Source organism: Porites lutea, chromosome 4, assembly GCF_958299795.1.
Source record: "Porites lutea chromosome 4, jaPorLute2.1, whole genome shotgun sequence".
Lineage (NCBI taxonomy): Eukaryota > Metazoa > Cnidaria > Anthozoa > Scleractinia > Poritidae > Porites > Porites lutea.
The window spans coordinates 1,506,809-1,527,500 of NC_133204.1; the positions used below are offsets into that span (position 1 = coordinate 1,506,809).

At 36.9% G+C, this 20,692-nt stretch overlaps 3 protein-coding genes and 1 long non-coding RNA gene across 5 annotated transcripts in view; 3 read left to right on the plus strand and 1 right to left on the minus strand.

Annotated features, from left to right (window-relative positions):
• LOC140935167 (substance-P receptor-like) lies at positions 1–3,207 on the plus strand. Its single transcript, XM_073384700.1, has 2 exons — positions 1–407; positions 2,252–3,207. The coding sequence occupies exons 1-2, from the start codon at positions 195–197 to the stop codon at positions 3,143–3,145; spliced, it is 1,107 nt and encodes a 368-aa protein (XP_073240801.1). The 5' UTR covers positions 1–194; the 3' UTR covers positions 3,146–3,207.
• A 480-nt stretch (positions 3,208–3,687) lies between these two features.
• On the plus strand, positions 3,688–4,435 carry LOC140934987 (uncharacterized). The gene is made up of 2 exons (XR_012165148.1): positions 3,688–4,147; positions 4,296–4,435. It is a non-coding gene; the product is annotated as an uncharacterized lncRNA (long non-coding RNA).
• A 1,318-nt stretch (positions 4,436–5,753) lies between these two features.
• Positions 5,754–16,000, minus strand: LOC140935177 (erlin-1-like). Its single transcript, XM_073384713.1, has 12 exons — positions 15,868–16,000; positions 14,635–14,657; positions 13,628–13,755; positions 12,885–12,946; positions 12,059–12,138; positions 10,844–10,889; positions 10,419–10,492; positions 9,351–9,409; positions 7,762–7,853; positions 7,336–7,425; positions 6,762–6,841; positions 5,754–6,022 (listed from the first exon to the last, which is right to left on the minus strand). The coding sequence occupies exons 1-12, from the start codon at positions 15,947–15,949 to the stop codon at positions 5,786–5,788; spliced, it is 1,053 nt and encodes a 350-aa protein (XP_073240814.1). The 5' UTR covers positions 15,950–16,000; the 3' UTR covers positions 5,754–5,785.
• A 134-nt stretch (positions 16,001–16,134) lies between these two features.
• Positions 16,135–20,692, plus strand: part of LOC140935176 (calcium/calmodulin-dependent protein kinase type II delta chain-like) — a 20,494-nt gene continuing 15,936 nt past the window's right edge. Inside the window, exons 1-3 of one of the 2 annotated variants that reach the window (XM_073384711.1) lie at positions 16,135–16,338; positions 16,416–16,510; positions 17,196–17,255. In XM_073384711.1, the coding sequence (XP_073240812.1) occupies positions 16,265–16,338; positions 16,416–16,510; positions 17,196–17,255 (229 nt within the window). In that variant the 5' untranslated portion in view covers positions 16,135–16,264. The remainder of the gene's footprint in view (positions 16,339–16,415; positions 16,511–17,195; positions 17,256–20,692) is intronic. The other variant, XM_073384712.1, reaches the window with a different exon arrangement.

Here is a 20,692-nt window from a genome sequence, read left to right on the forward strand (position 1 = left end):
ACGTCTTAGAAACGCTGGGATACAAATTTTTAACGGCGGAGTAAGACTTTGAATGTTCATCTGAAGTTCAAGCCTCTAGTGAATGGTTTGGCCATCTAGAAGCCTTATATTATGTGCACGGGAAAGGTTGAAAGAAGATTGTTTTTGTTTAAACTGTCATTTTTGCAGGTGTTAGCTAGACTTAAGGTCTGAACATGAACAACAGCAGTACGATAAACAATGGTACCCAGGATTTTCCATCAGAGTGTCATTATCCACCGTCAACACCAGTGCTTCAATGGATAAAAAACGTTGTGTACCTGTTCATTCTCCTTTTAGCCTTATTTGGCAACGCATCAGTCATGTGGATAGTATACAAGCAAAAGCGCATGCACACAGCAACAAACTACCTTATAGTCAATATGGCGGTAAGCTGAACTTTATTCTTTGAGCTAAAAGCGCTTAACATTTTTTAAAGAAAATTTAACTGTTGAGGATAATATTTGTTGTAAAGCTCCGGTAAACGAAGTCCAGCTGAAGAGTTGTTACATCTATTAGGTTCGTTCAACTGATGACCCTCCGATTCACTCATTGATGTCATTGATTAATCATTAGCCACGTCAGGTGTACCTTGCCACGATCCACTAACATTTTGAAGCAAATCAAGGTAGAATATAAGATATTTTTCAGGCGGGATAATGTGGTCTGAATTTTTTATCCTATTTATGTGCTGCGGTGTTTCCAGATAGCACTTCCCACTCGGTAGCCATGGTTCTTTTACTTCTTCATCAATGGAGACTGCTACCCCTTATCAATCTGTTTCGACTTTTCATCCTATCGATGCCTTCCCTGACACGTTATCTTTGATGGTTCCCTGTAAGTAGTATAGGGCGCACAGGTTACTCCTCTTTTTTGCGCAGGAATTTCATTAACTTGCGCAGGAATAAATTAACGCCGATAACGTCATAGCCTTTTGTCTTTGGCCCCGTCCACACGTATCCGGAGATTTTTGTATCCGCAAATTTTTTTATGCGGATACAAAAATATCCGCGTCCGCACGTAGCGTATACGAATTGTATACAACCGTCCACACGTATCCGATTCGTATCCGGACATCTCAAAGGATTAGTCAACAGAGCATGCGCATTACAAAGAAAGCTGAGCCTGCGATAATTTTGGCGCCAAATTCGCGGCTTTCGTGTTTGTTTACTTGAGGTTTCAACACGTGTGAGCTTGAAGAGCGAAAAAAATTCCTGTTAAAAAACACCATAAAAAAAGTCTCAATTAAGAGAAAAACAGAAAAAAACCGAAGACAACTCATTTGTTTGGACGGACGATGAAGTCCTAGTAGCATTGAACACACAACGTTTCTGCTCGCCGCCATTTTGGAAAATCTCGCGCGGAAAAAGACTGGTTCTGATACTGTGACGTCAGCGTATACAAAAATATGCGGATACGAGCGTCCACACGTATCCGGATACACAGCGTATACAGAAATTTCCACTCTGGAGAGCGTATACAGAAATCTCCGGATACACCGAGCGTATACGGCGGACACGTGTGGACGCTAGGTGTATCCGCATAAAAAAATTTGCGGATACAAAAATCTCCGGATACGTGTGGACGGGACCTTTATCTCATGAGCAAAATTAAGATAAGGTCGTGTGTTATTTTCAGTTGGTTAATTCATAGTGTCTGAGGAGTAAAGTCAAACTTGTCTGTGACTTAAAATCACTGAGACGTAACGTAATTATGCACTTCCTATTTCCTGCTGCTGTGATTGTCCTTGTTCCGGTTCACTGATTTGTGGCGGGCAAATCATATCGTGTATATTAAAGGCAAACTAGCTCTTTTTTACACTGCAAGCAATGTTTTACTTACCCCTCTCCTTTTCATTTTTTATTTTTCTCCTCCTCCACAATGTTATTATTTTCCTTCCTCAATTTTTTTATTCCCCCCTCTACAATTTCACAATTTTAATATTTTCCCTCCTCCTCCTCCTAATTTCTATTGTTTTCCCTCCTCCACCACCGCCACCACATTTCCATTGTTTTCCCTCTACCACCGCCACCACATTTCTATTGTTTTCCCTCCACCACCACCACCACCACCACCACATTTCTATTCTATTTCAATTGTTGTTAAGTGGTTTGGTGGAGGGAAAACGATAGAATTGTGGTGGTGGTGGTGGTGTAGGAGGGAAAACAATAGGTGGTGGCGGTGGTGGAGGAAAACAATGGAAATGTGGTGGCGGTGGTGGTAGTATTCATAGGTTGGAGATCTATTCATGGCCATCTTCAGTATGATACCCACCGCTATCAGTATGTTCCGTGGCATACACTCATGGGTGAATGATGGTCTTTTTGGACAAATTTCCTGCAAACTGCTTCTCCTCTCACAAGGATCATCGATGGCCTGCTCAATTATCACTCTTACAGCCTTGGCTTTTGAGAGGTACTTTGCTGTCGTTTTTCCCATGTTGAACGTCTTAACCACAAGAAAAACACGATGGACAGTAGCTCTTGTCTGGATAGCCTCGTTTACATACGCATCACCAATAATTTATGCTGGAAAGGTCCGACTTTATGAAGGTGTTCCCTTTTGCATTGAGGATTGGGCCCCTGCGTTTGACCCTAAAAGAGCTCCAGCGATTTACACCATAATTTCCTTTGTGTCATTGTACGCATTACCACTTTTAGTGATTTCTGTTTTGTACTCAATCATAATCGCCAAAGTTTGGGCAAGGCACATTCCAGGCAACGCAACTCCGGGAAACGTTCGACTCTTGAATAAATCCAAGAAAAACGTGTTGAAGATGTTGATGACAGTGGTTCTTGCCTTTGCACTGTGTTGGTTTTTGATGCACCTCAACTTGTTTTTGCAAGACTTCAGCGACATTTTCGGTCCTTGTGGAATTCCAGTGGGTATGCAGACCACCGGGTTTTTGTTTGGTCATGCAAACAGTGCCATCAACTGCTGTATATATGTTATTTTCAGTCAGGAATTCAGACGCGGATTTAAAGATCTTGCGACGCCTTTCTTTCGGAAAAGATCGACTTTGCCTCTGGAAAATACACGAGGCGCCACACTTGATACGACTAGAAATAGTCAGAAAAGCTCTCTCAAGCCACAGTCTTCAAAAGTTATCGAAAACACTAGAGTTTAGAATGGTGCTTAATTAAAGAAAAATTAAATAAATTACCGCTACTTATGAAAGTGGACAAAACTGTAGTACACAGCCAGGACAAACGACTCTGTAGAACGATGTACTGGGGCCGTTTTTACGTACCAGTTTTCCTTAAATTAAAATGATTGTTTTTCATTTAAATAGCCCCTACTCTAGCATTGGCAGAAAATCATATTTAAATGACCCTGTGTTACTTGAAATTAGTCGACTCTTATCTCCGATTTTCAGGCCTTTTCAAACTTGTGTCCTCGAGGGACTCATCAGATATACGGTTAGAAAACACTTTTTATGACCAATCCCCTTACTAGGTGATTCAGATACAACAGCTATTCAAATGAGTACAGGAAACACTGGCACGCATTGTCCCATTCACTTCACTTTGTCCGACACGAAGGGCGATTAGCGACCCACCCACCTTCCCCAGCGAGTAAGCCAGGTTCCAGATTACCTATATTCAGTTCAGTCTGCTGTCTTGGGCTTGTCCCAGGTCACACTGATTCCCCATACCTTATTATAATGTCATGAAGATGAATATTATACTGTTCAAAATAGTTCACACCAATTATGGAATATTTATTATTGCTGGATGTTAACGTAAGGGTACATTAAAGACATGAGAAAGAAAACCACATTTTGTGAGTTTATTTAATCAAAGTTATTGAATAAAACGTAATGGTAAAGCCTTAGAGACCTTTAACAATTAAAAAAAAAAAAAGCTAAAAAGGATATTAGCATTGTACTCTTCAGCACACAAGAAAAAAAAATTTTCAAAAAGCGTGCTAACCAGCATTATTAAGTAGGAAATTTGCTTAAAAGTATATAAATTATATTATAGGGAGTGAAAAGGGCTTTATTGTAGGAAGCTAAAAGGTTCTACATTTCATTCATACAGCTGAATAATAATGTTAATCGATGAAAAAAGAAGCGGGTTACTGAGACTGAGGAAGCACGTCTAGAGCGTGGAGCGAAGTAAAACTCCAGGCCCCGGTTGTTCAAACGTCGGATAGCGCTATCCAACGGATAAATCACTATCCAGCGGATAGCGTAATTGATTTCCGTAATACTTATCCGCTGGATAGTGATTTATCCGGTGGATAGCGCTATCCAACGTTTGAACAACCGGGGCCAGGGGTCGATTATTTAAATGAAGTCTAACTTAGACCGCGGTTACGAAATCTTTGGACCTCCAGATCTCTTTCTTAGTGGGCTATTTTAAGAAGATAACTACTTTTCTAGTCAACGCTTTATGCCTTCATGAAACTTTTCACGTGTTGACATAAAAGCGTTCGGCAAACTGAAAATGGCTTAGAACGGAGTTTTGTCAAACACTGGCTAAACTCCGTTTAAATAACTGGCCCTAGGTCACCAACCGAGTTGAAACCTTGACGTCTCAGATAATAAAATTATCTACTCATAAGGCAGTTGGGATACTCACTTCGAGCTAGGGTTTTAGTGCATTCGTACTTAAGAAGGTGAAATCAGTACAAAGTTAAGTCACGGATTCCTTTGTTTTATTTCTTTCAGTTTTAGCCTGAGACTACGATAAATGATCGCACGGCACGGTTTCTCCGGAATGAACTTGTTACAGAAACTGCAAGGGGATTAAGGAAATTGCAAGGAAATTATTTTATAGTTAAAATGTCTGCTTTAGACTCTACCTCGATAAAACATGTGAATATGTGTCCGTCATGTTTTCTTTCTCTTTTTCTTTTTTTTTCTTTGGAGAGCCCACTTAATAAGGACATCCGGGTGATGCGGACACTATGACATTTCCCTGTAGTGTCCGTATCAACCGGGTTCCACTGTATATATCTCATTATAAAAGAACTAAGATAGTACGCGCGCTCTGATTGGCCGAGAGGCGTGTTTTCATGAGAGTATGTAAACATGGTTGTGACGTCAAGATGTTTTGCTTTTCGCACACAAAGCACGAATTTGAAAAAGGTTTTCAGTTGAAACCCTAGACAAGATTACTTTATTTACCCATTTCCTCGTCGACTTCGTCTCGGGTTTGCACTAACTCTAACTCTCTCTCGAATTCTACCAAACCCTCTCGTGTTTATATGAGGCTATGCAAACACGGAAAACGTTTTCTATTGCTTAAATCTATCTCAGGCTGCATTCTAAGAAATCATTGGACTCTCAGACCTGTTTCTATGAGTGGATTATTTAGAGAAAATAACTGAAGTGCTTTTCTAGCATACGCTACATGCGATAAACAATTCTTAGATATTATCGTTAAGCGAGTTCGTTCTAGAGAGCTGTCCGTCCTGTAAAGAAGTCTGTTTGGAGGCAGCTGACTGTCGTTTATAACAAGAAATTTACTAATTCAATGGTGTTATCCTTGGGAGTTTGAATGTGAAAACTTTTCCACATATGCACCTGCTCCTAGAAAAGTTTCTCTGCACATATCTGTCATCCACACTTCCATCGCATCGTCTTTTCTTGGCGTTATAATCTTAGTTTCTAACTAAGGTTCGACGTCGGCTCTTCGTCTTTGAGATCATCTCCTGCCTAAAAAAGGAAAAAAGCAAAACAACTATTCATGGTAGAAAATAGACGACATCACCATTAACCATCCGTCATTGCTAAATGATCGGCACCCCAGTTCTTCCCAATTCAATTTTGACAAATGGGATGTGTCAGGGAAAGAAAACTAGCCCCGCCGCCAAAAGTACTTAAAATAAAACCTACCTCTGCTTTCTTATCTTTGACGGTGGACTTGACGCTAGTGGACTGACTAAAATATTTGCTGTCCATAAATACACTCGGTATGTTAGGGCCAAAAAATATCTTTAAGTTTGAGGTAACAGCATTTAATTTCATCAGCTCGAGATACTCGGGTGTAAGTTTAAGCTGAAAAAGAGGTACATAACATAATGAGTAAGCTCAGTTACAAGACATCAGTTACTGTCACACTACTGAGAAACAAAACATCTAACGTATAAGGTATGGATGATTCTAGTCCTAGAGGAGGCTTGATGTTACATGGGTAACATAAGGTATTAATGGTAGAAAAGGAAAGAGACTTATTGCTTGTTGTTTTCGAATTTGCAACATTTTCTGGTACAAAGGTCATCTGTGTACTGCATTTCACTAAAAACGTCAATTTCGCGGGACTCACAAATTTGGCAACTACACCGTTCTCGGGGGAAAAAAGCTGCTAATGAAGGTACTGTTCGAGATGTAACCTTGTAATTGGGCTTCCTGTGGCACAGCCCAATCAAAAAAAGGTTTTCGTCGTCTGCACTACAAAAAGGCAAAATGGCGGACTGATGTACAAGAAAGCGTTGCGAGTCCCGCTTTGCTATTGGACTGGTTATTTGACGTTTGATGGAAGGAGTGAATCATTTCAGATAAAAATAATCTAGCAATAAGATTTGGAACGCAGAAAACGCCACCAGTTCTTCCTGTAGCTTTTGTTTACAACAAAATCCGTTTAGCTTGCATATCTACCTTCTCCCGGGAACCCAACTGCAGTTTTCGAAAGTTTGTGTTTTCGTAGAGAAGCTACCCGCATTAGTCTGGTATTCATGCCAGGAACTGCTTTGCACCAGGGTCGTCGAAAAAAAAACTTTGTTGTTTATACGTATACCTTGTTTGCCTCTGCAAGTTTTACTGCGGTGTAGTATTCTGCATCAGCCCGAGATTTCATCCTTGCAAGATGAGCACCATCTGTTAAACGATATGAAAAAATCATAAATAAATCAAGACAAGGCAAAGAAAATGTTAAAAAGAGTGCCTTAAAATCATTAAATTTTTAAATAATTTACCTGATTGATTGGTCCTCAGTGTAGCGTTTTTTAAAGTAATGAAATAAAACGGAAACTGTTTTTGCATTTGATCTTTGATGACGGTGGGCGAGGAATGTACGACTACAATGTGTAATTTTCTCTATATGAAATGATCTAGAGATTAAAGAGATTCAGAAAGTGGCAAATTGAACCACGTGAACAAGTTTCCTCTAACTTGCCATCTACAGTTAATTACAGTAGGTTTCATTGGGCATTTTTTTGCCTGCTCATCTCCTAAGTAGAGAAAATGCCAACATGAATCTCGCGTTTGCCGTTTGCTGTGAACACGATTCTAAATCTCTTTCAACTTGTTTACGCGAGCATCTCTGTTTGAATTGTCCGACGCTATGACGTCAAACCAAGAACACAACTCACCTTCAATTTCCGACATTTTTCTCAGACTTTCTTTCTCCATAATTTTCTGATCAAATTGAATTTTTGACACCTGAGCTGCCTTCTCCGCCTCTAAAATGAGAGGAAAAAAATATATATGGAAAATTCGAATTTTTGTCTCAGTGAAAGTTATAGCCCGCACCGCAGTCATTTCCCGGGGCTGAGGAAGTGAAAAGGCCAGAAAAAACCTTTCCGCACTTTACATGCACCTTATCGAAAGGAAACAAATGCGACAAAGTTATTGTTACTTAAACTAAACGTTTTAAACGGAAACCAGTTAACGTGAAAAATCTGGCTCCAATTTGGTCCAGCATTTGATAGTGTATTTGAGAATGATTTAGAAGGCCAGAGTTTAAACCCAAATTTACTACAGTTTGTTTAAAAAATTTAGTAGATAAGGACTCCTACCAATAACCGCCTTCTTTCGCTCCGTCTCCGCTTCCTTCTCAACCACTTTTTGCTTCTGCTGGGCAATCAACAGTTTTGTTTTTTCCCCTTCCCTTTGAAGAAAGAAAAATATTTTCCAGCTGGTACATGTAATTCCTACATTACTTTTTACCAGCATTGAGGTACAGGTGGCTTCATCTGTTCATATCCAAAATAATAGCTGAACAGCAAAACATTACTCATCCCTCATCCTACTAAAACATACAGAATTTGATGAACTGTCATTCAAATTCAGTCTTGGAAGAAACAAACCACTTTTGCTGTACAATTTGCCACGTATAACGTTTTTGTATATTTTGACCTTTTAAGTCTTGTTACAGGTCAGAAATAAATTTTTTAACCCAGGCTGATTCTCAATTCCCCTTTACCTCCTAACAGGCCCTAATTCATGAATATCTAAGGCTAGGAGACAAAGCAAATTGAGAAATTACAGTCATTACATTCACATGCATTTATTGTACAGTGTGAGAATTTCTTTCAGTGACTTTGTTACAAATAGTTATGGTGAGTTCTGGGACTCATCTTGTGAAAACTCATGAGTCCTAGTCCAGAACCACTGAGTCCAAGTTCAAAAATAACGAGTCCCTGGTCTATTGTAACAGCTTGTAACCACACAGTTAATCTGAGAACAGACTCCAAAACTCTGTATTGATGGATTTCACAGTGATGTCATCAAATTGTAAAGTCAAAATAGCGAGGTTTTACGAATAAACAAAAAGTAAATCTTTGTACAAGTTTCCACTCCCGTGGCATGTTTCAATTCGAAAATACAGCAATTTAAACTTCCGAGTTTTTACAGTGCGTGACACCAAAATAGGAAGGCTGTCTCATAGAAAAAAAGTCTCTCCTCTTGATTTTCAGCCATACAACCATTTCAAGTATTAGAAGGTATGTTTATGCACACATATGCTAGTTCTCGTGTGAAAAGAAAGAGCTTTTATAGAAAAAGTGAACTCCAAATGTTTTTATTTCCAGCGGCCATATTGGTGCACCCAAACGGAACACCAATATGGCGTCTCCATACAAGGCTCTACAAAGGTGTTTGAAAAGTTTCGGCAAATAACTCAGAAACTGTCGGCCACAAAGACCTGAGACATGGACAAATTGTTCATGTACAGTCTTTTATAACATGTCATTTTCTTGGCTCCTTCCACTGGACGGTTTCCAATTTATTTTGTTTGTTGCGTGACCGTGAAGACGATCTATTATTGCAGTTTTTAATACTAAAACAAAAATATACTCCTTCTATATAATTGTAAAGCACAACAAAGACTAAAAGAAATAAGCGTCATTTAACAACAGCCACAAGAACAACCACAAAAATTAAACAAACAGGATATTCTACAAAAAACATCTTTAGATCAATCAATCTTTGCATCCTATGGGATACATGACACAAATTAGTTTGTGTCTTTGGGGATTTTTATGCACCAGTGACACAGGATGCAAAGGTAACAACAAAATCACTGTTCTTTTGGACACCTGAAAAGACATCTTTAATTTAAATAACTTTATTTCATCGCATGAAGATGCCATCAGATCACACTTACATTGCTTCATAGTTACGCCTGATACTCTCAGGTATCTTGGGTTTGGTCACTCTCACAGCCTGTGTGCAAGTCATAAACCATACTATTAAAAACTGAACCATTGGATAATGAAATTCTAGAGCTTGGATGGGCTTATTTATCATGGTATATTTACCAATTAATGAATGAGGCTGAGTAGGATATGAAGAATTAAGCAGATCGAGGAGGGTGTTATCCACAGAGGATGAAGGCCGAGGTGGATAACACCCTCCGAGATCTGCTTAATTCTTCATATCCTACCAAAGCCGAATTCATTAATTGCTTTGTTATTCATTCAAAATAATTCCTAGTTTAAAAACATAGCTAAAACATGTTTACCTGAATCAATGTTAAGTTTATCTTCGATAGCGTACATTTAGGTTTGTCCAGCTCTGCAAAATAATATTCTCCAAATAGCAGATGTTGCCCTCCGAATTGTCTTCTTGCTGTTTTTGCTATGTTTTCAGCAATTATTTTGCCTAGTTCGAGCAGTAGTTCTTACTCTTGAAACGAGTGAAGTGTCCGCCATTTTAGTTTCACAACAAAAACAACTCAACCTCATCCCCAGGTCTTCTCAGTTAACGGTGCATTAACCTGTAGAAGGCTGCATTTTTGACGTCATTTCCTCGTTAAACACAAAATTCTTCCAAATTTTGTCATCAGTAACTGGTTATGGTGAATTATGCGTGTGCTTTTAGCCAATCAGAATTGGGGAAATATTTTGAATGAATAATAAGAGCCATCATACCATGCTCTGCAAATACGGTAACTGTGCGTGTCTGCTCAAAATCAAAAACAAGCTGATAATAGGTTGTTTTTACAAATAAAGTCGGGAAGAATTCTCAATATTTTGTGGGCATTTTAATGAAAAAATTACTCCACTCACCCTTGTTGGATATGAGATGATTATAGCCAACTCACCATCTCATATCCAATGTGCACTTGTGGAATAATTGTTAATTACAATTCACAGCACATACATGTAAGTATTTTTGACATCAGAGGAATGTCAAAATGGACAGTAAAATATATTAAAAACTGGCATCTCACCTGAACTCTCAGGCCTGGAGACATTACAAGCAAATCTAACTGAAGGGCAGTCTTCAGGTTTTCATCAATTTGATCTTTTAAACGACATATAACATGCAAAAGTTAGCTATGATGCTACAGTTCACTAAACAAAAAGCACAGTAAAACTGTTTAATGTAGAAAAATGAGAAGAAAATTTGTGGTGATGTTTCAAACCTGAATCATGTCTTAATCAAGTCAAAAATGAAATTAATAATCGGAATGACAAAAATAAGTTTTCTCAATTTATTACTTAAATTATTATTACAACAATAATAATGATTCAATTTTGTCTCTAACACTTTTGGAGTTCTCAAGATTTTTTTACCACAAAACATTAGTTGAAAACATTTATCATTAAAACTTATATGTACAATTCTAGATGCATTAATCCTGAAAATACCCACCAAATAGGTCAATGTAGACTTCTTGAAGGGTGTGTGCACTGCAAAACTATAAAATGGAAGAATACACAAACAGTACAAGTCAAGCACTTTTCAAATGGATAAACACACTGGAAGATATCACAAAGGACTATACCAAGTGTTGATACCTGTATACGTCTTACAATATCAGTGTAGGGTTACTTCCATTAGAGAAGCAGAAATATACTAAAATTGCAGAAAAATTAAATGATAAAACTATCTAGATACAACAAAAATGTAAAATGCAACAAAGGTGCCAAGAAATTGTGTGGTTTGTTTTGCTCCGCAAGTTTGACAATAAAAGCACTTTTCCTTTATCTTCTGGTTCATATTCCTGCATTTATTTTCTACTTCTTTCTCTTTCACAGAGATGGCAGGGTTTTTTTTTCACATTCAGTTTGTACTCATTTATCAGTGTGGTTCAAGGCAGTTAAAGGATTAATCTAATATTCTTTTGCTTTATAATAATTTATTACTGTAAATAAATATATGTTACAGGTGAAAATGAAATTCAGGTTAAATTTTTTTAACCTGGGTTAATTCTCTATTTCCCTTGTCTCCTAAGTAAAACCATTATTATTCAATTAGGGCTAGGAGACAAAGGGCCTGTTTACACGGCCGAAAAAATTGGAATGGCTCGGATAAAAAAACAAACGGCTCCGACAAAATTTGACTTGTAAACGGTACTTGACCTGTTCCAGTTTTATCCGTTCCGTTCCTTAAAAGGTCCATAGGCGGCTATGGACCCCTTTCGGAATGGAACCGATAAAAAACGGTTCCTTATCCACATTTTTGTTTTCTTTTCAACGTGTAAAAGCTCACTCTTTTTTCAGTACCGTTCTGTTACGTTTTTTCTGAGCTATGGTGCTCCACGTCAGTTGTTTAGCCTGCGTGCCCACATTACTGAATTTGTACGTGTAAATAGGAGATTTGGTCTGGAACCGGTACTTGTTTCTAACCGAGCCGTTCCTTCTCTTTTAACGTGTAAACAGGCCTACAGGAAATTGAGAATTAACCCAGGTTAAAAAAATTTAACCTGAATTTCATCTTGACTTGTAACATTTTTGTTATTTATAAGCTGTCCATGAATCTGCTTTTAAGACGATTTATTGAGTCAAAAAGGTAAAATGAAATTATTCAACCCACAGTGGTAAAAGTCCACAACAATAATATGGCAAGGCATTTTAAAAAACATACCTGATTAAGTTCATGATGTATCTTGTTAAAAATCAAAGCTTTATCATAGTCAGCTGTGTAATTTTTCACAATGTCAAACACTGCAAAAGGGATGGAAAACTGCTAAGAAATCAGGGTTGTCAGAAAGTTTTGAATTAGACAGCTGAGTTGTCAAAGTAAGTGGCCAGTCCAGGAATATTTTATTTGAAAAACACCATCTGTAAAGGAATGTCAAGCAGAGTACCCAGCCAAGTAAGCGGCGATTTTGGCTGGCAGCTGGCTACTTTTGACAACACTGGCAGCCCATGTAAACCCAATCATTTCAGAGAGCCAACTAAGTATTATTAGATTTCAATATTGAATGCAAGGCTCTCAAACCAGATGGTCCTTGTTTGTTTGTTTGTTTGTATCTGATGATCATTTTGCATTGCTTTATAATGTTAAATATACACTGTATTTTCTGTACAAGACATGCTGCTTTCAAAGTTTACAAAGTATTGTACTGCAAGTGCAATTAATAGTGGTTTACATGACTGTAAACCAATAACAAAGACTTCAGCCATCATTGTATTTTTGGTTTCATATATTTATTTCTTGTTTGATTTTGAATAATTAAAATTTGTGAGGACAAGTGCTAACATTGTCTATTTATGTATTTTGAATCAGACTTGACTAGAAAAAAACTGGGCTAAGCGTAGCTAACTTTGTCACCCTTCTCAAAAGTGAACCTTTGAATATTAGCATATTTTTAAATAATAATTCTAGTCAAAAGGTGCTGCTCAACTTTGAAGAAGAAAGCAAGGGTTAAGCATGGACATGTGGTAGTATTTCATCAGATTTACCTTACCTGAAGAAGAATCCAAAATATTAACAACTTCAATGCGATCAAAGTAAATAACAACACCACCACTGGAGAGAAAGGAAAGGTCGTGAAGTATTAAGATGGAATCCATCAGGAAATTGAGTAATTTTAATTTTCAGTGAACAAAAACTTTGTATCAGAATAATTTAAAGTATATTGCATTCTTTTTTAAATTTTTCAAGGGCTATAGATGTAGTTAGTTAGATCTGTAATAACATCAAAGAAAATTTCTCATCGGAGCCTGACAAAAATGTCAGTTTCACAAAATGACATCTTACACATGAAATTTTCAGAATTTAACTGTGTTTTTACAATTCTTGTGAAATTTGACATTCATTTTCTCGGGCTCCCATGAGAATTTGTCTTTGGTGTTATTCCAAATAACCAATTAATAACATATATAGCCCTTGAAAAGTGTAAACAAAGCACGCAATATTGTTTAAATATGCTGGTACAAGGAAAATGCTCACTTTCCTGGTGTATTCCATCTTAATACAACTTATAAAGTATAGTACCAACAACAGGATTCATAGCCCAGCTCAAACCACCTCATTTCATGTACTTGACTCTACATGTATTTCTGCTGCAAGTTACAGCCATTCTCAGGTTACACGTTAATTTCCTTTGTCTTCTACAAATAATTAGAGTTAGGATACAACTAAAATTCTACATTAAAGTAGGTTAGACACTGTTCAAAATGGAAAAAAGATTTTACCCACATTACCCACCTTGTTCCACATGGAACATTCTTAACTTCATCAGTTTGTAATGTAGTTTGAACTGATCGGTATGATGTGAGAAATGGAATCATGATATGATAACCTGGCCCACTGGTCGAAGAAAGCAAGGCACCACCCTGGAATGACACAAGACATAAAATAATAAGTCTTTTAAGTGTTGCTGTATTTTGCATGTCATACATGTAGCTCTTAAAACATTGTTTTTATGTTCAGATTTGTATCTGGTTGCCCTACAGGAAAATCTATCTCACTTACAGCTAGCCCTGAACAATTGGAAATAAGTTTTTTGTAGCCCTGTACACCATAAAATCTTATTCAGTCAAACCTCTACTAATGGCCACCTCTTTACAACGGCCATTTTTTCTGGCGGACAGTCCACACATTCACTCTTGTTTCAACCACTCTACAATGGCCACTTTCTTCTGTCCCCAAGGTGGCCGTTGCAGAGAGGTTCAACTGTACCATAAAGTGAATTAAAGTAAACATCTTGATCTTCCTTCTTCAATACATGTAGTTTCTGTGACTTCTCATTCAATGACTGAAACTGTTGCAAGGCACAACATTAACTTTTGTTGTACCATATGCAGTAAGTCATTAAAAACCAGAAAATAATATTGATGCACATTAGTTTACATATGCTGTCTTTTACCTTTTAAATACTATGCAAATCTTTGGCTACAAAGTAAAAGTCTTGAAAATATTTGATCTGTACATTCATCACATCCACCCACAGAAAGATAGGATTTCATCAGAAATGGGCAAATTTGTGCTGTGAACAAGTTTTAATTACAGCTCCATTTAAAGGACATAATATTATTGTTTTAACTCACAGGGCTCCGGTTGTTCAAATGGTGGATAGCGCTATCCACTGGATAATCACTATTTCCACTGGATAATGCAGTTGGTCTTCATACTATTATATCTGCTGGAAAGCGATTTAACTGGTGGATAGTGCTATCCAATTTTTGAACGAGGCAAGTTGTTTAATTACTTACCCTATAGTAAACTCCTACATGCCCTTCAAGTAAAAGATGAAAGTGTTAGGTTTTTTTTGCAGAAATTGAATATTAGTACACAAATAACAAATAAATAGCTTTCTCTGCACACCGGAATATGCAGTGATCCAAACATTTTATTTTTGTGCAACTCTAGATCTGTGTTTATTAATTCTAAAATTAACTTGTTAGAGGCAGCTCTTTCTGATGGTGTACTTTTCCTTGTATACAAGTATGATAGACTTTAATTTTTTGAAATGTTCTTTTTTTCTTTTACATTACTTCTGTACTCATTCCCTTTTTGTGTGTGGCTGCTCAAAATCAATGAAGTTTATAAAAAATAGTAACTTTTAGCAAGCACTATTAGTGGATTCCTCTGATGAAAATGCATCTGTTGGATTTAGCACTATGGCATATCAAAATTATGCAAATTATCCTACTGTTGGTTAATCCACCTGTTTAAACACTTCATTTTCACCTGTCCCTAATGGAAACCCTCTTAGGGGAAGGGGGAGTCTTTCCCAGGTCTGAATTTCAAATAATAGGCCATGTATTGTCCCCACCTCCCCCCCCCCCCCGACAGTATTTGACTCATCTTTATCTCATCTGTCACCATTTCATCTAGACTTAGGTCGCTGTTTCAAGGCCTATATCAGAGCCCCTGAAATGGGCCATTACATTTAATACCCATACCTCCCAAGGGAACATGGAATTATTCCAGGGTAAGGTAAAAAAAAAAATGAGGGTTACTTTATATGGTAGAGTAAAAAAAAAAATGAAATTCTTTGAGGGTGAAGCTTTAATTTTCAAGAAATTCTTCAGCGGTAGGACCCATATTTTATGGAAGTCTTCAAGGGTAGATGCAATTTTATTTAATCTTCAGGCGTTAGAAGAAAACATAGTTCCTTAACCAGGGGGCCAAGGATATATTAAATGCAATAGCCCAGTTTGTAGTTTAGGTCGGGGCTAGCTAACATCTTGCAAGAAATAAAGTTAAACTTGTAAATAACTGGACATTTCTGAAACCTAAGAAAACCTTAAGAAAAAGGCTTAAGTTAATACCAGAATCTCTTTAAAGAGAAAAACACAGTTTTCAGTCAGACCTTTCGTTTTTTAAGCTTGCGTAAATTGTGGCAACGCTTTACAAGTTTATCGTTGCAGAATTATTTCTTGCAAAATAAAAACAAACAAATCCAATTACATCCAAACAAGTGTATCAATGTTTATTCTTACCTTCATCTATTTTGTGAATGGAGAAATTGAACATCACTGCCGTTAGTGCAAAAAGCACACCTAAAACCGCGGCGGCCGCCATTTTGAAAGGAAGCAGATGGGAGAATCCAGAATGCAATGCGGGCAAAAAACAGGTGTCTAACATAGCCTTAGTCCCCTCACGACCTTAAAAGAGGCTTAATTTTTCTGTCGATTTTAACAGAATACTCCTCCATTTGTTTTTGAGTTTCTATTATATGTCATTATCTGAAAAGATTGATTTACCCCTCTCAGGGGAATAGAAAATTGGCAAAAGACGAAAAGGCAGCCAAGTTGACGAACTGGAGAGTCACGTGACCTCGATTGGAACAATCGTTCAATCATTGAAGAGAATAACATAGTAGAGTGGACTTCAAACATGGCGGGCACTTCTTCGCAGGTCTCAAAACAACCTTTCCACGAGACTTACGAACTGAAAGAAGAGTTGGGAAAGTACGTATTTTTTGAAGCCGACTGAAACTTTTTTTTCGATGTCTGTTTACCTTTTGTTTGCCGTATATTTCTCTCAGAGGTGCTTTCAGCATCGTTCGCCGGTGTGTGCATAAGGAGACAAAAGTTGAGTATGCCGCGAAAATTATCAACACCAGGAAATTGTCGTCCAGAGGTAGGAATCCAGTTTTCAGCTGTTCTTGATACTGACAAATTATTGCTCCCATATTGGACTCTTAGTTTCTAGTTTAAATCCTTACGTTTGAGAATTATTCTTGTGATTTTCACCTTTAATTGAGGAAAAAAAAAAAGAAAATTCAATTGATTTACTGTGAAAGAGTCGTTTGAAAAGCTGCAGACTTGCACAGGTTGTATGAGAAAATATTTTTATTAACTACAGAGCGAAAACAGAATTTTTGGTGGAGATCGAACAAACATTTCGATGACACTTTTGTTTTACAAGGGCAACGGTATTCTTTCCGCAGACACAAGTTCGCCTTTTTATACCCAAGGATAGTAGAAAAATATTACGATTGAAAATTTAAGCCACAGAGGAAATTGTTTATTAAATTATATTATTTGGCCGTAGCTGCAAAGAAGGGTTATTTTGTAAAAAAATATATTAAGTTTAACGTTTTGATAAACATACAAGCTTACAGTAAAAAAAATATGACAAAATTCAAAACAGATGTCTACGATCTAGCGTTTGACCTGAGTGAATTTAATATTTCAACGCCAAAGCCTTCAAACATATAATTCGCAGTGGGCGAGAAAACAACTTGTTTTCCACCTGTGTAGATCGTAAATTGTGATATTTGCCCGGATTAATTTATCTAACATTTTCCTCCTTGTTCATTTAGATCTACAAAAGCTCGAAAGAGAAGCTAGGATATGCCGACTACTCAAACACGCAAACATAGGTGGGTCGACATAGAATTTATTTTATTGAAAGTAATAAAGCTTAAATATCACGCGAATAAAACGGAAGGCCCTAAAATTTTGATCCCAGTGTTATGGAAATGCTCTCGCTGTGTAATCGTTAATTTTTTCCTGACGAATGTTTGACCGAAAAGTCATATTATTTTTTGGATTGTACCCCAGTAGAAATAGTGAGCTACGTTTTGTGACCAGAGAAATCAAGCGACGGGTTGTCATATTCTTGTCTGACGCTGTGCGCCTTGAAGCGATGACTAGCTCAACAACTGTACAAACAGAACGAGAACTGCATTGACTTGAGCGTGGGCTAAAAACCCCGGCTCACTAATCGATGTAATCATGTGCTTTTCCTCGTTAAGCCAGTTTAGCAAAGTTAGACAAATGACTCATTAATTGGCATTTGTTCGCGGCCAGATAGCTTGACTTTGATGAAACCTGTTTACTGGGCGGTATATTCGGTAGTGTTGTTATTCACCTTCGAATTGCCTGCGTAGGCGGATGATGTGGAAGTTCATCTTATTTCTTTTATGTAGTTTGTCACACAAAATCGAAGTACTTGTATCTCATGAACACATAACCGGTGTACGAGAGGCTAACAACTCATCGTTTGCTTTTGTGGTTAATTGTCGTGAGGGAGGGCCATATCAATTTAAACAAGGTAGCCCAGCAGATCTTTTCATGAGATAAAGATTCTGAATTTGGTTTGCGGAGGTGACGGATTTGATAACTTTCAATTTTAAAAATTTTATATCAAGAACGTTTATGTAAATCTTAATCGCCAGTCTCTATGTTTATGTAGCACATATAAGAATTTGAATATCGGTCCAAAAAGTACAGAGAAACCTGAGATTGAGAACCGAAGCGATAATTCAAACCGTGAAGCCTTTTTTTTCCATTTCTTGTCGGACTTAAGTTGCTCTTAATAATATATTACTTTTGGTGAAATTGTTAGAAAGGGAAAATGTACATGAGTCAGTAATGCAGACTTGACACGTGTCGATTTCGCGGGAAAGTCTTCGACACGCGATTTATGCTTTTGAGTGGAATCTCAAGATTCCTTTTAACCTAAGCAATTGATCATTGCCGTACGTGAGCTGGAAATTTTAAAACAGTTGGAGGGCGAGTGGCTTGAAGCTCACAAAACTGTTTATACTCCCGCAAAACACGAAAAACACACTTCTTGCTGTGAAATTTGCATTTTTATTTGATTGTTGAAAGCCAATTTCTTTATAGCTAAGGTGGTGTATTTTATTCCTTCTAAATCGACTTATTACTTGTATAAATTGATGCAGTCAGAAAAAAGTTGAAAAAAGTTGTAGACAACAGTGTATGAAATTGGATGTCATATAACAACATAAAGCAACAACCCCAGGTTACAAGTCTCACGGATGCTGTTAGGCCTTCTTCAAGGGGTCCAGACAAATTATCACACTCATTAACACCATGATGTGAGAAATTTGCACAAAGCATGTCCAAGACGATTCTGTGTAACTGTCAATAACAACAACCCTTTTTTTAATATAAATAAAAAGCCTAAATAATTAATTTTGGTAACAGAAATGCTTCACAGTAGATCATTGACACCTAAACCCTATTACTATCAATAAAACTTGCTTCAAAATAATCATTTGTGTGAATCAACTCATCAGTGGTCATTTAAGTTCTTATATATTCTATTTTTATTTTCTTTTGTATACTGTGGTAATTGTTTCAAAGGGTGCCTGTGTAGATATGCAAAACTTTGAAGCACTTTGTTCACCTTTTGTGTTGTTATTTTTCTAACCTGGAAGATGAAAATGACATTGAAATTTACTTTCTTTTGTTTTATTCTTTTTATGAACTTTGATAGGTACATCAGGAATGATAGAGTTTTTTTTACAAAATTCAAATGCATTATAATGAGCTCATAACAGGACATTATTATATTCTCGTATAGCATTTCGTTCTCAAGTCAAACTTTAAAATCAGTGTTTTTCTCCTCTTGCCATAATTCATTTATGTTATAGCTAGAACTCAATGCTGAGACTAATATTCTAAAATCCATGAGTTGACGACACAAATTTGGACGTACATAACATAAACTTCATGTGACCTTCATTAACTGATAAACTGTATGCTTTATCTGATTATTTCTCAGCTTTCACCTTTATTTGTCTATTTAAGTTAAAAATATACACCAAAGAGATGTGAGATTGAAATTTCTTTTTATATTTAATGTCCTTATGAGTTAAATGCAGTTAACGCCAATGTGTTAAATGCACTTGTTTTTGGACTAAATAAAAACAGGAAAGTATCTAATAATAACCTGATTTGTGTGCTTATGAAATTATTATTTTATTAATATGTCTTGGTAACCTTTCAACCGTCTTCACTACATGCATGTACTCATAAAAGTGTTAAGAGAGATTGCAGATGTGTCCATTAACCCTTACACAAAAGGCAAATTCTGTACGCATTGAGTGTTTTCTACAATAGAAATGTTCATGTTGCTGTAGAGAAGTTGTTTGTAGATATCATTTTACTTTTTTCTAGAGGAAGGTTTGATTTTAACAACAAATGCAGACATTTCCTCTGGAAATAAATTCTTGGTGCAGATTATTGTCTGTGGAATGCTTGAAATCCTGCCCAATGACTGTCACAGTTAGCTTTTTTATCCAAAACAATCAGTAATCATATTTACTCTTATATAATTAATTTTTTTTTAAGTGACCATGCCCTGTCCTATCGATATTTAAAATGTTGGGATAAAGGTACAGTCCTGCTAGCTGTGAGGCATATATGGGCACGAGGCAACATCAGAGAGTTCGTTTAGTGACCGTAGTCTGACAATGAGATAGAAATTGACTTGGTACTACTAAGAGACTTCCCTGACGACCAAGTTCTTCATCTTTTTTAAAATAAACTGTCAATAAACAGTTATAGTTTTGCTCTGGCACATCTTCATGTTCTAATATTATTTACAGTTTTGTTGGAAAATTAACTTACCATGACTTACTGAAGCTAATGAAAATTTTATAGGTACCCAGCTAAGGGGGTCCTAATCGAATAATTACCGCAGTATCCCATTTTCTTTAACTGAGTGCATTTTATCATGATATAATTTCTTGACATGTTTAGAATTAATATACTATTTAGCCTGTGAAAACAGCTGACATTTCATGACACCACCACTGGTTTCCCAAAAAATGACGTCAGAGAAGCAAGGACATAAATTCCATACTGTTGACTTGAGACTACCCAGATCTGGGTAGTGACGTGTCATCAGTATAGAATTTCTGCGCTTGTTTTCTCTGACATCATTTTGTGCGGAAACCAGTGATGGTGTCATCCCGAAATGTCAGCTGTTTTCTCAGGCTATAGAATACATGGCCCAGAATATTTTTCTGTACAGCCTTGTTGCACTCAGAGTTCATAATTTGAA